General features: G+C 52.2%; 1 protein-coding gene across 1 annotated transcript in view; it reads left to right on the top strand.

The window, feature by feature from the left end:
• The window catches only part of LOC119954830 (autism susceptibility gene 2 protein homolog), a 34,802-nt gene extending 27,684 nt beyond the window's left edge, over positions 1–7,118 (top strand). The window contains exon 2 of the mRNA XM_038780373.1: positions 6,852–7,118. Coding sequence (XP_038636301.1) covers positions 6,852–7,118 — 267 coding nt within the window. The remainder of the gene's footprint in view (positions 1–6,851) is intronic.
• The last annotated feature ends 9,891 nt before the right edge of the window (positions 7,119–17,009 follow it).

Below are 17,009 nucleotides of genomic sequence, written 5' to 3'. Positions count from 1 at the left end.
TTTTTTAGGCCAACCACGTGCCCGGGCCTCCCGCACCCTCCAGTCCCCCAGGTGGCGGACCCCCGCCCCGACTCCCTCTCCTACCTCCAGCTCCCCTTTGGCCAATGCAGCAGCAACCCAGTTCCAGCCCCCCCCCCACCCCCCTCCAAAGCTTGATCCTCATCTAGCCATTTGGCTCCCCCCCCTTGGCACTCCCGTAAGTCAGCTGACTCCTGCTGACCCTTGCCTCTCCCGCCATTCCAACGATCTCCCAGTGTGAGAATCCCTCCACCTCCCCCGGGCAATCAGTGTGCGCTCCTCTCCAGCACCGCCCTTCCCCCGCCCCGTCTCCTTCCCCCGCCCCGTCTCCTTCCCTAGCGCGGGAAAAAGCCCACGCTTTCCACCCAATCTGGCGCAGCTCCCTTTTTGCGGCCTAACCCCAACTCCCCATCCCCGGGCCTCCACCCCCCCTCTTACTCCGTGGGGCCCTGCCCCTCCAACTCCGACGCCCACACTCTCTCACAGCCCTCGTATCAAATCCATTCACCCAACCCCACCCAGCACCCAACAAAGACAGGACATTCCAAAACACAGTAAACCCCATAAGCACCTCCCCACGGCAAACCCTCAGTTCAAGTCCAACTTTTCAGCCTGAATAAAGGTCCACGCCTCATCTGGCGTCTCAAAGTAGTGGTGTCGATCCTGAAATGTGACCCACAATCGTGCTAGCTGCAGCATCCCGAACTTCACCCCCTTCTGATGGAGAACTGCCTTAGCCCGATTGAAACCAGCTCCCTTCTTGGCCACCTCCGCACTCCAGCCCTGGTAGATTCGGATCTCCGTATTCTCCCACCTGCTGCTCCGTTCTTTTTTGGCCCACCTCAGGACGCACTCCCTGTCCATGAAGCGGGGGAACCTCACCACTACAGCCCTTGGTGACTAGTTGGCTTTGGGCCTCCTTGCCAGGACTCGATGAGCCCCTACTTAAGCCCCATTTCCCCCCTATCCCCGTAACCCGACCTAACCTTTCTGGACACCAAGGGCAATCCACCTAACCTGCACATCTTTGGATTGTGGGAGGAAACCTACGGGGAGAACATGCAGACTCCGCACAGACAGTGACCCAGGTGCTGTGAAGCCACAGTGCTAACCATTGTGCTACCATGCTGCCCGTTCCACTGTTAGAGAGCGGTGCAGACTCGGTTGACTGGCCTCCCTTTGCACTGTCGTAATTCTATGATCACGCAGTAAAGTGGGAGTTGTGGATGATCAGATCAGTTAAGATCTCAATGAATGGCGGTGCAGATGCGATGGGCCAAATGGTCCGGTGTCTTTTGCACTGTGACAATTATTTTATGCGGGTTTGTCTCACAGTCCTTCCTTCTGTTTACAAACCCAGGATACTGGCTACTTCATTAGCAGCTGTTTCAACCTGTTCTGTCCCCTTCAGTGGTTGATGCACACTTAGCTCCAGGTCCCTCTGTTGCCTCGGCTCCTTCAAGATTGTACCTTCTATCGCCTTCCTGCCAAAACCTATCACTTTGCCATCTTTCTGCGTTAATTCCCTTCTGCCACAGGTCCATCCAGATTGCCGGGCATACCCCACAGCTCCATTGCTGTCCTGCAGGTTACAATGCTACACAGCCATGCATCACCTACACATGCGAAGCAGGAGGGGCCCCTCCAGTTTGCTCCCCCTTTGCTGTAATCTCAAAGCCTACCCCACTGATAAACTTCCATCCACCAACAATCACTCCCTTATCAAACTCTGCTGTACACATATGCAAAGACTCTGCTTCACCTCCTTTTTGGAAAAGAAAGTTCCGGAGACTTGCCGCTTTCTTGAGAGAAAATATTTCTCCACATCTCAGTCTTAAATGAGCGACCCCTTATTTTTAAACAGTGAGCCACTGGTTGCAGATTCACCCACTAGAGGAAACATCCTCTCCACATCCACCCTGTCGATACCCCCTCAGGATCATAAAGGCTCCGATCGAGTCGCCTCTCCCTCTTCTCAACTCCACTGCATCCAAATTGAACCTTTCCTCATCAGTGAAATTGTGTTTGGCGCTCATCTTTCTAATGCAGCAACGTGGGCAGGAAGTTGAGGGCCCCAACAAAAGTCACCCTGGGCACGTGTGTGAGATGGCATTTCCCAATCTGCGAGAAGAGAAGGAGCGATGGAAATGCTTCCGGCGGTCCTGGGACTGAGAGTCCTTTCCGGCCGGGAGTCACCTGGCTGTCCAGTCGTTTATCCCAGCTCTGCCTGCAGCTTCTGACCGTGCCGCAGCATGAATGGCAGCGTCAGTTTCACACCCACAGGCCCAGCTTGGCAAAGTCGCCCGTCCCCCTCCGGCCCAGCTTTGCAAAGTCGCCCGTCCCCCTCCATCCCAGCTTGGCAAAGTCGCCCATCTCCCTCTGGCCCAGCTTGGCAAAGTCGCCCGCCCCCCTCCATCCCAGCTTGGCAAGGTCACCCATCTCCCTCCGGCCCAGCTTGGCAAAGTCCCCCATCTCCCTCCATCCCAGCTTGGCAAAGTCGCCCATCCCCCTCTGGCCCAGCTTGGCAAAGTCACCCGTCCCCCTCTGGCCCAGCTTGGCAAAGTCCCCCATCCCCCTCTGTCCCAGCTTGGCAAAGTCGCCCGTCCCCCTCCGGCCCAGCTTGGCAAAGTCACCCGTCCCCCTCTGGCCCAGCTTGGCAAAGTCCACTGTCCCCCTCTGTCCCAGCTTGGCAAAGTCCCCCGTCCCCCTCCGTCCCAGCTTGGCAAAGTCGCCCGTCCCCCTCTGGCCCAGCTTGGCAAAGTCACCCGTCCTCCTCCGGCCCAGCTTGGCAAAGTAATCTGGCCCAGCTTGGCAAAGTTGCCCGTCCCCCTCCGGCCCAGCTTGGCAAAGTCGCCCGTCCCCCTCCGGCCCAGCTTGGCAAAGTCACTTGTCCCCCTCCGGCCCAGCTTGGCAAACTCATCCGGCCCAGCTTGGCAAAGTCACTCGTCCCCCTCCGGCCCAGCTTGGCAAAGTCACCCATCTCCCTCCGGCCCAGCTTGGCAAAGTCACCCATCTCCCTCTGGCCCAGCTTGGCAAAGTCACCCATCTCCCTCCATCCCAGCTTGGCAAAGTCGCCCATCTCCCTCCGGCCCAGCTTGGCAAAGTCGCCCATCTCCCTCTGGCCCAGCTTGGCAAAGTCGCCCGTCCCCCTCCGTCCCAGCTTGGCAAAGTCGCCCGTCCCCCTCCGTCCCAGCTTGGCAAAGTCACCCGTCCACTCCGGCCCTGCTTGGCAAAGTCACCCATCTCCCTCTGGCCCAGCTTGGCAAAGTCGCCCGTCCCCCCCTGGCCCAGCTTGGCAAAGTCACCCGTCCCCTTCGTCCCAGCTTGGCAAAGTCACCCGTCCACTCCGGCCCTGCTTGGCAAAGTCACCTGTCCCCCTCTGTCCCAGCTTGGCAAAGTCCCCCATCTCCCTCCGGCCCAGCTTGGCAAAGTCCCCCATCTCCCTCCGTCCCAGCTTGGCAAAGTCACCCGTCCCCCTCCGTCCCAGCTTGGCAAAGTCGCCCGTCCCCCTCCGTCCCAGCTTGGCAAAGTCACCCATCTCCCTCTGGCCCAGCTTGGCAAAGTCCCCCGTCCCCCTCCGGCCCAGCTTGGCAAAGTCACCGTCCCCCCGTCCCCCTCTGGCCCAGCTTGGCAAAGTCACCGTCCCCCCCGTCCCCCTCTGGCCCAGCTTGGCAAAGTCACCGTCCCCCCGTCCCCCTCTGGCCCAGCTTGGCAAAGTCACCGTCCCCCTCTGTCCCAGCTTGGCAAAGTCCCCCATCTCCCTCTGGCCCAGCTTGGCAAAGTCGCCCGTCCCCCTCCGTCCCAGCTTGGAAAAGTCCCCCATCTCCCTCCGTCCCAGCTTGGCAAAGTCCCCCATCTCCCTCCGGCCCAGCTTGGCAAAGTCCCCCATCTCCCTCTGTCCCAGCTTGGCAAAGTCGCCCGTCCCCCTCTGGCCCAGCTTGGCAAAGTCACCCGTCCCCCTCTGGCCCAGCTTGGCAAAGTCACCTGTCCACTCCGTCCCAACTTGGCAAAGTCACCCGTCCCCTCCGTCCCAGCTTGGCAAACTCATCCAGCCCAGCTTGGCAAAGTCACCCATCTCCCTCCGGCCCAGCTTGGCAAAGTCACCCGTCCCCTTCCGGCCCAGCTTGGCAACGTCACCCGTCCCCCTCTGGCCCAGCTTGGCAAAGTCACCCATCTCCCTCCGTCCCAGCTTGGCAAAGTCACCCGTCCACTCCGTCCCAGCTTGGCAAAGTCACTCGTCCCCTCCGGCCCAGCTTGGCAAAGTCGCCCGTCCCCCTCCGTCCCAGCTTGGCAAAGTCGCCCGTCCCCCTCCGTCCCAGCTTGGCAAAGTCGCCCGTCCCCCTCCGTCCCAGCTTGGCAAAGTCGCCCGTGACCTCCGGCCCAGCTTGGCAAAGTCACTCATCCCCCTCTGGCCCAGAATGGCAAAATCACCCATCTCCCTCTGGCCCAGCTTGGCAAAGTCACCCATCACCCTCTGGCCCAGCTTGGCAAAGTCACCCGTCCCCCTCCGGCCCAGCTTGGAAAAGCTCTCCTCGATTAGTTTGGGATTGATACAAGGCTATGGGGAGAGAGCGGGGCAGTGGGATTAGTTTGGGATTGATACAGGGCTATGGGGAGAGAGAGGGGCAGTGGGATTAGTTTGGGATTGATACAGGGCTATGGGGAGAGAGAGGGGCAGTGGGATTAGTTTGGGATTGATACAAGGCTATGGGGAGAGAGCGGGGCAGTGGGATTAGTTTTGGATTGATACAGGGCTATGGGGAGAGAGTGCGGCAGTGGGATTAGTTTGGGGATTGATACAGGGCTATGGGGAGAGCGGGGCAGTGGGATTAGTTTGGGATTGATACAAGGCTATGGGGAGAGAGCGGGGCAGTGGGATTAGTTTGGGGATTGATACAGGGCTATGGGGAGAGAGCGGGGCAGTGGGATTAGTTTGGGGATTGATACAGGGCTATGGGGAGAGAGCGGGGCAATGGGATTAGTTTGGGATTGATACAGGGCTAGGGGGAGAGGGCGGGGCAATGGGATTAGTTTGGGGTTGATACAGGGCTATGGGGAGAGAGCGGGGCAGTGGGATTAGTTTGGGCTTGATACAGGGCTATGGGGATAGCGGGGCAGTGGGATTAGTTTGGGGACTGATCCAGGGCTATGGGGAGAGAGTGGGGCAGTGGGATTAGTTTTGGATTGATATAAGGCTATGGGGAGAGAGCGGGGCAGTGGGATTAGTTTGGGATTGATACAGGGCTATGGGGAGAGAGCGGGGCAGTGGGATTAGTTTGGGGATTGATACAGGGCTATGGGGAGAGTGGGGCAGTGGGATTAGTTTGGGGATTGACCCAGGGCTATGGGGAGAGAGTGAAGCAGTGGGATTAGTTTTGGATTGATACAGGGCTATGGGGAGAGAGCGGGGCAGTGGGATTAGTTTGGGATTGATACAGGGCTATGGGGAGAGCGGGGCAGTGGGATTAGTTTGGGGATTGATACAGGGCTATGGGGAGAGAACTGGGCATTGGGATTAGTTTGGGGATTGATACAGGGCTATGGGGAGAGAGCTGGGCAGTGGGATTAGTTTGGGGATTGATACAGGGCTATGGGGAGAGAGCGGGGCAGTGGGATTAGTTTGGGGTTGATACAGGGCTATGTGGAGAGAGTGGGGCAGTGGGATTATTTTGGGATTGATACCGGGCTATGTGGAGAGAGTGGGGCAGTGGCATTAGTCTGGGGATTGATACAGGGCTATGGGGAGAGAGCGGGGCACTGGGATTAGTTTGGGATGGATACAGGGCTATGGGGAGAGAGCGGGGCAGTGGGATTAGTTTGGGATGGATACAGGGCTATGGGGAGAGCGGGGCAGTGGGATTAGTTTGGGGATTGATACAGGGCTATGGGGAGAGAGTGGGGCAGTGGGATTAGTTTGGTATTGATACAGGGCTATGGGGAGTGAGTGGGGCAGTGGGATTAGTTTGGGGATTGATACAGGGATATGGGGAGAGAGTGGGGCAGTGGGATTAGTTTGGGATTGATACAGGGCTTTGGGGAGAGAGTGGGGCAGTGGGATTGATACAGGGCTATGGGGAGAGAGCAGGGCAGTGGGATTAGTTTGGGCTTGATATAGGGCTATGGGGAGAGAGCGGGGCAGTGGGATTAGTTTGGGGATTGATATAGGGCTATGGGGGAGAGAGCGGGGCAGTGGGATTAGTTTGTGGATTGATACAGGGCTATGGGGAGAGTGGGGCCGTGGGGTTAGTTTGGGATTGATACAGGGCTATGGGGAGAGCGGGATAGAGGCGGAGAACGGGATAGAGGCGGAGAAGGTTTGAGGGGCCGAATGCTGTTCCTTTTTCTCGGGGTGAGAGGGCAGAATTTTCTGGAGTCCCCCCCCCCCCCCCCCCCCCAAGCCATGAGACACAGAACCCCCCCCCCCCAATAAGACACCGAGCAGTTACAGTCCACGGATTTGCATGCTGATGGCAGGACACCGGTAGGAAGAGGAAGGCCCGTTTTTAGATTGGAAGCATTCTCAGCTCGGGAGAGTTTAATTTGTGCTGCCTTTCAGTCTGCTGAAACACAGTCCCCCAGGGCTGAAAATAGCCACTATCCCCAGCAACAAGTTCGCAACTCCGAATGGGCCTCTGATGGTCAATGGCCAAACCATAACCGGCACCAAGCTTTCCATTTCTGACAATCTTCACAGTGCCATTCATTTGGTGAATAGTAAACATTATAAATGGGGGAAAAAAAATGTTTGATGGCAGGGAGTGAGGAAGTGAAAGGAGACAGCGCCATGCATCCCTGCCCGTAATCCACTAACACCCTCGTTGTTTCTTCCCCAGAAAGACACGATGCCGAAGCCCCCTGAGCGAGTCGACAACCAGAGGAAACGGCTGGAAAAGCGGAAACCCGAGGAGAACAGACAGAGCTCGCCATGCGAAGGGCTGAGGAGGGCGGAGAGCCCTGAGCGGGAGCAGAACCGGCACAACGGGGAGAGGGATCATCGGAACCAGCCGCCCACCAAAAAGGTCAGGACTCACAAATACACACGCACATATAACCTCCTGCCCTCTGGATGCAAGGACAGATACCCGGGAGTAAGTTACTGAAATCTAATCGAAGGGTTCGGGGTGGTTTATATATAGAATAACAGGTACCCGGGAGTGAGTTACAGACTGGAATCTAATCGAGGGGTTTTGGGGTGGTTTATATATAGAATAACAGATACCCGGGAGTGAGTTACAGACTGGAGTCTAATCGAGGGGTTCGGGGTGGTTTATATATAGAATAACAGATACTCAGGAGTGAGTTACAGACTGGAATATAATCGAGGGGCTCGGGGTGGTTTATATATAGAATAACAGATACCCGGGAGTGAGTTACAGACCGGAATCTAATCGAGGGGTTAGGGGTGGTTTAGAAGTACAATAACAGATACCCGGGAGTGAGTTACAGGCTGGAATCTAATCGAGGGGTTCGGGGTGGTTTATATATAGAATAACAGATACCCGGGAGTGAGTTACAGACTGGAATCTAATCGAGGGGTTTGGGGTGGTTTATATATAGAATAACAGATACCCGGGAGTGAGTTACAGACTGGAATCTAATCGAGGGGTTCGGGGTGGTTTATATATAGAATAACAGATACCGGGGAGTGAGTTACAGACTGGAATCTAATCGAGGGGTTCGGGGTGGTTTATATATAGAATAACAGATACCCGGGAGTGAGTTACAGACTGGAATCTAATCGAGGGGTTCGGGGTGGTTTATATATAGAATAACAGGTACCTGGGAGTGTGTTCCAGACTGGAATCTAATCGAGGGGTTCGGGGTGGTTTATATATAGAATAACAGATACCCGGGAGTGAGTTACAGACTGGAATATAATCGAGGGGTTTGGAGTGTTTTTTTAAATCTAAATTTAGAGTACCCAATTAATTTCTTTTCCAATTAGAACATAAAACAGTACAGCACTGTACAGGCCCTTCGGCCCACGATGTTGTGCCGAGCTAGTCTGAAACGAAGATCCTACTCCCAATCATTCTAGTGCACTCCATATACCTATCTAATAACTATTTGAAAGTTCCTAAAGTGTCCGACTCCACTATCACAGCAGGCAGTCCATTCCAGACCCTAACCACTCTAAGGAAAGAACCTACCTCTGACATCCCTCCTATATCTCCCACCCTGAATCTTATAGTTATGCCCCCTTGTAACAGCTACATCCACCCGAGGAAAAAGTTGCTTAACATCCACTCTATCTATCCCTCTCATCATCTTATACACCTCAATTAAGTCACCTCTCATCCTCCTTCGCTCCAGTGAGAGAAACCCTCGCTCCCTCAACCTTCCTCATAAGGCCTACCCTCCAATCCAAGCAGCATCCTGGTAAATCTCCTTTGCACCCTTTCCAATGCTTCCACATCCTTCCTATGATGAGGTGACCAGAACAGCTCACAATACTCCAAATGTGGTCTAACCAAGGTCTTGTACAGTTGCAGCATAACCTCACAGCTCTTAAACTCAATCCCCCTGTTAATAAATGCGAACACACTATAAGCCTTCTTCACGGCTCTATCCACTTGAGTGGCAACTTTCAGAGATCTATGGACATGAACCCCAAGATCTCTCTGCTCCTCCACATTCTTCAGAACCTGCCGTTAACCCTGTAATCCGCATTCAAATTTGTCCAACCAAAATGAATCACCTCACCCTTATCAGGGTTAAACTCTATCTGCCACTTTTCAGCCCAGCTCTGCATCCTATCAATGTCTCTTTGCAGCCTACAACAGCCCTCCACATTATCCACTACTCCACCAATATTGGTGTCATCAGCAAATTTACTAACCCAACCTTCAACTCCATCATCCAAGTCATTGATAAAATCACAAATAGCAGAGGACCCAGCACTGATCCCTGTGGTACACCGCTGGTGACTGAGCTCCAGAATGAAAATTTACCATCTCCCACCACCCTCTGTCTTCTATGTGAAAGCCAGTTACTGATCCAATCGGCCAAATTTCCCTCTGTGCCATGCCTCCATACTTTCTGCATGAGCCGACCATGGGGAACCTTATCAAACGCTTTACTAAAATCCATGCATACAACATCAACTGCTCTACCTTCATCTATGTACTTAGTTACCTCCTCAAAGAATACAGTCATACTTGTGAGGCAAGACTTGCCCCTCACAAATCCATGTTGACTATCCTGGATTAAGCAGTATCTTTCCAAATGATCATAAATCCTATCCCTCACGACCCTTTCCAATAATTTACCTATGACCGAAGTGAGACTAACTGCCTATAATTCCCAGGGTTATACTTATTCCCTTTCTTGAACAAGGGGTCAACATTCGCCTCTCTCCAGTCTTCTGGCACTATTCCTGTAATGTGGAGATGCCGGCGTTGGGCTGGGGTGAGCACAGTAAGAAGTCTTACAACACCAGGTTACAGTCCAACATGTTTGTTTCAAACACTAGCTTTCGGAGCACTGCTCCTTCCTCAGGTGAATGAAGAGGTATGTTCCAGAAACATTTATATAGACAAAGTCAGAGATGCCAGACAATGCTTAGAATGCGAGCATTAGTAGGAAATTCAGTCTTTACAGATCCAGATAGAGGGGTAACCCCAGGTTAAAGAGGTGTGAATTGTCTCTAGCCAGGACAGTTGGTAGGATTTCGCAAGCCCAGGCCAGATGGTGGGGGATGAATGTAATGCGACATGATTCCCAGGTCCCGGTTGAGGCAGGACTCGTGTGTGCGGAACTTGGCTATAAGCTTCTGCTCGGCGATTCTGCGTTGTCTGTGTGTCCTGAAGGCTGCCTTGGAGAACACTTACCCGGAGATCAGATGGTGAATGCCCTTGACTGCTGAAGTGTTCCACGACTGGAAGGGAACATTCCTGCCTGGTGATTGTCGCGCGATGTCCGTTCATTTGTTGTCACAGCGTCTGCATGGTCTCGCCAATGTACCACGCTTCGGGACACCCTTTCCTGCAGCGTATGAGGTAGACAATGTTGGCTGAGTCGCACGAGTATGTACCGCGTACATGGTGAGTGGTTTTCTCACGTGTAATGGTGATATCCATGTCGATGATCTGGCACGTCTTGCAGAGATTGCCCCGGCAGGGTTGTGTGGTGTTGTGGTCACTGTTCTGAAGGCTGGGTAGTTTAAGCCTATCCCTGATAGTTCCTGTTTCCATCTTATGCTCCCCAATTCTTGCCTAATCGCATCGTAACTACTCTTCCCCAGTTCTTAACCTTGCCCTGCCGTATGTTCCGATCCCCCTCCATTGCTATTGTGAAAGTCACCGAATTGTGGTCACTATCTCCAAAGTGCTCTCCACAACCAAATCTAACACTTGGCCTGGTTCATTACCCAGTACCAAATCCAATGTGGCCCCGCCTCTTGTCGGTCTATCCACATATTGTGAGGGGAAACCCTCCTGTGTACACTGGATAAGAGCAGCCCCATCCAACTATTCGAATTATAGTTCCAGTCAGTATTTGGAAGTTAAAGTCACCCATGACAGCTACCCTGTGACTACCGCACCTATCCAAAATCTGCATTGCAATCTTTTCCTTCACATCTCTGTTACTGTTTGGGGCCATAGAAAATCTTAACAAAGTGACCGCTCCTTTCCTATTTCTAACTTCAGCTCACACTACCTCAGGAGACAGATCCTCCTCAAACTGCCTTTCTGCAGCCATTATACTATCCTTGATTAACAATGCTACTTCTCCACCTCTTTTACCACCTTTAATAATCTTACTAAAACATCTAAACCCCGGAACCTCCAACAACCATTCCTGCCCCTGTTCTACCCACGTCTCCGTAATGGCCACAACGCCGTAGTCCCAGGTACCAGTCCATGCTTCAAGCTCACCAACCTTATTCCTGATGCTCCTCGCATTGAAGTAGACACACTTCAAACCACCTTCATGCCTGCAGGTCCACTCTTGTGACTTTGGTACCTTCCTCAGTACTGCACTACCCTCAACCTCCTGAACTCCAGCAATTTAGTGTGGGTAATCCACCTACCCTGCACATCTTTGGGTTGTGGGGGTGAGACCCACGGGGAGAATGTGCAAACTCCACATGGGCAGTGACCCAGGGCCGGGTTCGAACCCGGGTCCTTGGTGCCAAGGCAGCAGTGTTAACTGTGTCACCATGGTTTCTTTTTAAAAACCTATTTCATTCCAAACACAATCAATAGCACGCAAACAACAAACCGAATAACAACACATTTCAAACAGTTGGTCAATTTCCCCTTTTTCTCACTTAAACGACCCAACATCCACTTCCCCCTACCCGCTGGCAACAAAGAGATCATTAAGTAAAGACAAAGTGCCTCCGTCTTACACCTCACTCCTCTTCCGAGACCCTGAGAGCAAACTTGATTTTGCCCAGCCGTGACCCTCGGTGGCACTGCAGCCCTTCAACTCACTAAGATCCATTGCTAGGTCAGAAGAGAGGCAAAGGCTACCACTTTGGCCCTGTTCCCCTCCAGCAGGTCTGAAACACCAAAGATCGGCACCAAAGGGCATGCCGCCATCCTCAACCCCACTATTTCTGACAAGAGTCTTGAAAACCACTAACCAGAAAACACTCAACTTTATGCACACCCAACCTTGTGAGCGTGATTCGCTGGTCCCCTCTCCCATCCCTCTCGCATATCCTCCACCTCCAGGAAAACCCAGCGATAGGCTCCTTATACCAAAGTGCCACATCAACTGGTTAAGAGATGACACCACGACGGGACACTGGTGTACCTACCTGGGGGAAATCGGGAGCAGGTTCCATTCATGCATTGTGGCCCAGTCATGGGCCACCTGAATACCCAGATACTGAAACCTTATCTTGGCCCACTTGCAGGGCTCCCAGATTCGCACTCCTCCTCCTCGGCATTCACCTTTTTGCCACGTTCAGTGCATATCCGGAAAATGCATCCAACTTCCCTGGTATATCCATTATTTTCCCCATGCATTCCAAAAGATTTGAAATGTATAACAAATCATCAGCATATAGTGACACCCTATGTTCCCTGTCTCCCTGACAATGCCCTTCCCCTGTCATTCAAGTGGGGCCAAGATAAGGTTTCTGTATCTGGGTATTCAAGTGGCCCAAGACTAAAGGCTCAATGGACAATGGGTGTCCCTGCCTTATCCCTTCTATACATCCTGCAGTACCCCCAAATTCATTCCCTTCGTTCTCATACTCACCATGGGGGAAGCATACAGCAACGGCGCCCATGGTCCAAACCCAAACCTCCTCAGGATCTCGAACAAGTACCTCCATTCTACCCGGTCAAAGACCTTCTCTTCATCCATTGATAGGATAACCTCCGCGCTCAACCCGTGGACTGGGTCATCACCACGTCAACAGCCTACTGATGTGCTTGACAGCTGCCACCCCTTACAAACCCCATCTGGCTCTCCCGAGACCACATCCAGTACACACCTTTCCAACCGCCTCTCCACACACCTAGCCAAAACCTCACATCTGTATTCAACAGGGCCTGTATGATCCACACTCTGTCGGGCCTGTAACCTTTTTTTGGGGATCAAAAAAATAGAAGCTTGTGCAAGTGTGGCTGGCAATCTCCCCGCGCCGATTCATTATACATATCCAGGAAAGGGGGCATCAACTGTACCAAAAACGCCGTTTATCTCCTGCCACCCCAATGGCACCTCCAATGCCTGCCTCACTCCTGATTCACCTCTGGAAATACCAACCCATCTAAAACTGCCCCATCTCCGAATCTCTCCCGCGCCCTGTCTTGTGCCCGCTCTTGGCATTGTGAGGCAGCAGTGTTAACCACTGCACCATCGTGCTGCTCTCAAACTCAGGAATTCTGCCAGTATGTCTTGGCCTGCACCTCCCCTGCCAGCTCCTCTCACTTGTGTTTAATCTCCTCCACCGAGTGGTTGCCCTCTCTCTCTCCATCAATCCCTTGTAGATACCACCACCACCTCCCTTCCTCTATTTTGTCCTCCAACAACAACTTGTTCTGCAATACTGGAGGTGGCAGGCCTGGAAGGACGGTACCTAAAGCCATTCCCTTGGGGCAACTCGTACAATTCCATCAGCTCCTCTGACCCTGCAAATTTGCCCCCTACCCCACCTGTCGCCACTGCTGGAACCTCTCATCCGCCCTGTCAGCACAATGGTTGCATATATTGATGCGCACAAACGACATGCCCTCCAACCCAAAAATGTTGCCTGCACTTGCTGCTCCACACCTGTACTACCAGCACTGAGGTCATGGAGTAACTGACTGGTGAGAATGGAAGAGGTGCCAACACAGAGCATACCTGGCAGAATCAAACACATTTCCCTGCACGATGCTGCCTCCATCCACCCCCAAACCGACCTCTCCTCCACAGCCCATTTCCTCACCATAGCAATATTCGTCGCCCAATAGCAATTTATCAGATTCGGCAACCACAGCCTCCTCTCCAGGCACACCCACCTCCCCCCGTGGGACCTTCCCTGCCCACAGAATCCCCAAATGTTGCCGTAACCTTCTGAAAAAGAACTTGGGAACAAAGATAGCGAGGTTCTGGAACATGACAGAAACCTGCGCAGCACCATCATTTCATCGTCTGCAAGCACCCAGCCAGCGATAGCGGCAACACATCCCATCTCTTTAAAAATCTGCCTTCATTCCCTCCAAGAATTGTGCCAAGTTCAATTTGTGTAGCTGTGCCCAGCTCCGTGCCACCTGAATTCCTAAATATCTAAACTCGCCCCCACTACCCTGAACAGCAACTGCCCTAAACCTTCTCTTACCCTCTGGCATTGATCGATTGATCTAACACCTTGCTCTTTATCATGTGTTATGGGCCAGAGTTTTAGAGAACCCCAGAGTGTATCATGGAGTTCACCTGACCCACAACGTTAATAGATTGTGGTATGGGGATCACACGGCCCACTCTACAGGTGTGGTACAGGCAGAAATGGAAAAAGTATTTTTTAAAGCAAAACAATGTTTATTCAATGAACTCGAGTTAACCCTTTAAAACATACAGTGAACAACTTTGCAACCACTAATTCAAATACAGCCCCCAAAGAATACACACTAAGTAATCCTTAATAACTCCCCAAACAATATCCAGAAGACAAAGGAAACACTTTTAACAGAAGCACATCAGGTTGACATTCGCTATTGGGAACATTTATCATTCTGAATTCACCAAATGATCAAGAGGTAGTCTTATCATGGCAGAGAGATCAACGGTACAACCGCTATCTGGCTTCAGCTCCAACACTGAAACAAAACTAAAACACATCCTGCAGCAAACAGCCTAAGACAAAAGTAAAAAGCTGACAGACAGCCCAGCTCCACCCATACTCTGACATCACTGATAAACACCCATTTCTTAAAGGTACATTTCTTAAACATCCATTTCTTAAAGGTACTGTCAGATGAAACTGCAAGATGGTGCCGGAGCGTGGCGACTCTCTGCGAGCTCTCTCGCACTGTTCCTCTTCCTTCATCTCTTTATAATAATATTTATTAATTGACATATAATGAGGCGGGGGGGGGGGGGGATTTTATCAAAAGAGAGATGAGGACCCTGAGCAGTGTTGGTCGTACAGCCAGATATCGCTGCTGAACTTTGATGTGGAGCTGCTGAGCTAGCACCTTCATCAACAGCTTGCATCAAAGTTCAGCAGCGATACCCACACTGCTCTGGATCCTTACTTTCTTTAATAAAGTTCTCCCTCGCTCATTATATGTATTCACCAGCAGTGGCTGTTAACAATAAAGGAGTACAACTTCACTCGAAGCCATGTCTATGTATTTACATTGTGCATTTTATGTTTGCTCTGGTATGTATTTTCTTTTCATGTACGGAATGATCTGTCTGAGCTGCAGGCAGAACAATACTTTACACTGAACCCCCTACACATGACAATAAACCTATCCAATCCAATGTCACAAGTAGGCATACATTAACACTGCAATGAAGTTACTGTGAAAAGCACCTAGTAGCCACACTCCGGCGCCTGTTCGGGTACACTTGAGGGAGAGTTCAAAATGTCCAATTTACTGAATACGTCTTTTGGGACTTGTGGAGGAAACCCACGCAGACATGGGGAGAACGTTGCAGCCTCCACCCAGACAGTGACCCAAGCCAGGAATCGAACCCGGGACCCTAGCACTGAAGCAACAGTGCTAACCACTGATACCGTGCTGCTTCCTTATACCGTACAAACTTTTTTTCATGTATGGAGTGAGCTGTCTGGACTGTACGCAGGATAATCTTTTCACTGTACCTCTTGTATACATGACAATAAAATAAATCCAATCCAAATGTTCAATTTAACCCTCAATGCCCTGAGCATCATTGCCAACGGCTCTATTGCCAAGGCGAAAAGCACAGGGGAGCCGGCCACCAATGTACCCAAAGTACGCCAAACTCATCAGGTTCGTCCGAACGCTCGCCATCGCCGATCTTGCAGCAGGACCCAATCCACAAATCCCTGCCCAAACTGCCCCAGCACCTCCCAACAAATACGCCCACATCACCCAATCCAAAGCATTCCTTCCGTGTCCATTGCCACCACTGCTTCTACACTCCAGCATCAGAATTATATGAAGTGGCCTCTGCACGTTTGCCCAACAACTTCCTTCCCATCACAATCCCGCCTGGTTACTTCCCATCACCCCCCGCCCCACCGCAATTCGCAAGCTCACACCTTCGTCAACAGCATCAACGTTCAGCAGCGATATCTGGCTGTACGACCCACACTGCTCCGGGTCCTTAATCTCTATTTAAAATCAGGGAGATGGAAGCTTACAAACAACGTAAGGGAAGTCCCCCACCCCCCTCTACCTCGCCTCATTATACGTCCTCACCAATGGCCCCCTGCTCTGCACCAAATGTTTTATAAAAGTCAATTGGGAACCCGTACGGGCACCGGGGCCTTCCGTGCCTGCGCCCATGCCATCCAGCCCCCACACCCTCTTTCTCCCTCCACCGAGGCAATTCCAACCATCCTGGAACTGCCGCATCCCCTAATGGGGGCTTCAAACTCATAGAGTCCTCCCACGAAGGCCTCAAATGCTCCATTCACCCCCTCTGCATGCATCACCACCTTACTCCCCTTGTCCCTCACCCTACCAATGTCACTTGCCGCTGCCTGCTTCCTCAACTGGTGGGCCAGCATCCTACTCTCCTTTACCCGTACTCATACACTGGCCCTCCACAACTGCCCCACAGTCTTCCCAAGGACACTAATCCAAACTCGGCCTGGAGCCTCTGCTCTTTCTCTCGTCTCCTCTTTCCTCTCTCTCTCTCTCGTCTCTCTCTTTCCTCATCTCTTTCTCATCTCTCTCCTCTCTCATCTCTCCTCTTTCTCTCTTTCATCATCTTTCTCTCTTTCTCTCCTCTCTCTCTCTTCTCCCTCCCTATCTCTTCTTCCTCTCTCTCCTCTCTCTCATCTCTCTCGTCTCTCTCTCTCGTCCTCTTTCTCCCCCCCCCCCCCCCTTGCTCCTGCAGGAGCGTACAACCCAAAATTCTGTATCATCCCCTCTTCAACCCAAACCAATGCAAAACCAGCGTGTGCAAAAAAACAACATCAATTACAAAGCTAGTGCATACATAAAAAGTCATACAACAGGAAATGTCTCTACATTAGCCCACCTCCATCCCATGTTCCTTGACGAAGTTGTCATAAAGTAATGTTCACTGCCCTTCGAAGTCACCCAGAGTTTGGCCGGGCAACACCCCACACCGGAGCTTGCTCTGAAAGCACTGCCGTAACCTTGTAAAACCCTGCCTGTCGTTTGGCCAGTTTGGCAAACCCAGATCCCATTCCCCTTCCAGCTAGAGTCTGGAGTTTCCTTTGTCCACCTCAGAATCTTTTCCTTCTCCTGGAACTTAATCACCACCCTGGGTGACTCTCCAGCTCACAGCCTCTATTGTAGCGATCCATCTCTGGGGCATTCTCGAAGACCCCCCGCCTTAACCAACCTCTCCAATAGCTTGGC

The sequence above is a fragment of the Scyliorhinus canicula genome, chromosome 20 (assembly GCF_902713615.1).
Source record: "Scyliorhinus canicula chromosome 20, sScyCan1.1, whole genome shotgun sequence".
Lineage (NCBI taxonomy): Eukaryota > Metazoa > Chordata > Chondrichthyes > Carcharhiniformes > Scyliorhinidae > Scyliorhinus > Scyliorhinus canicula.
The sequence above is the reverse complement of the archived record's forward strand: the minus strand, read 5'-3'. Positions and strand labels throughout refer to the sequence as shown.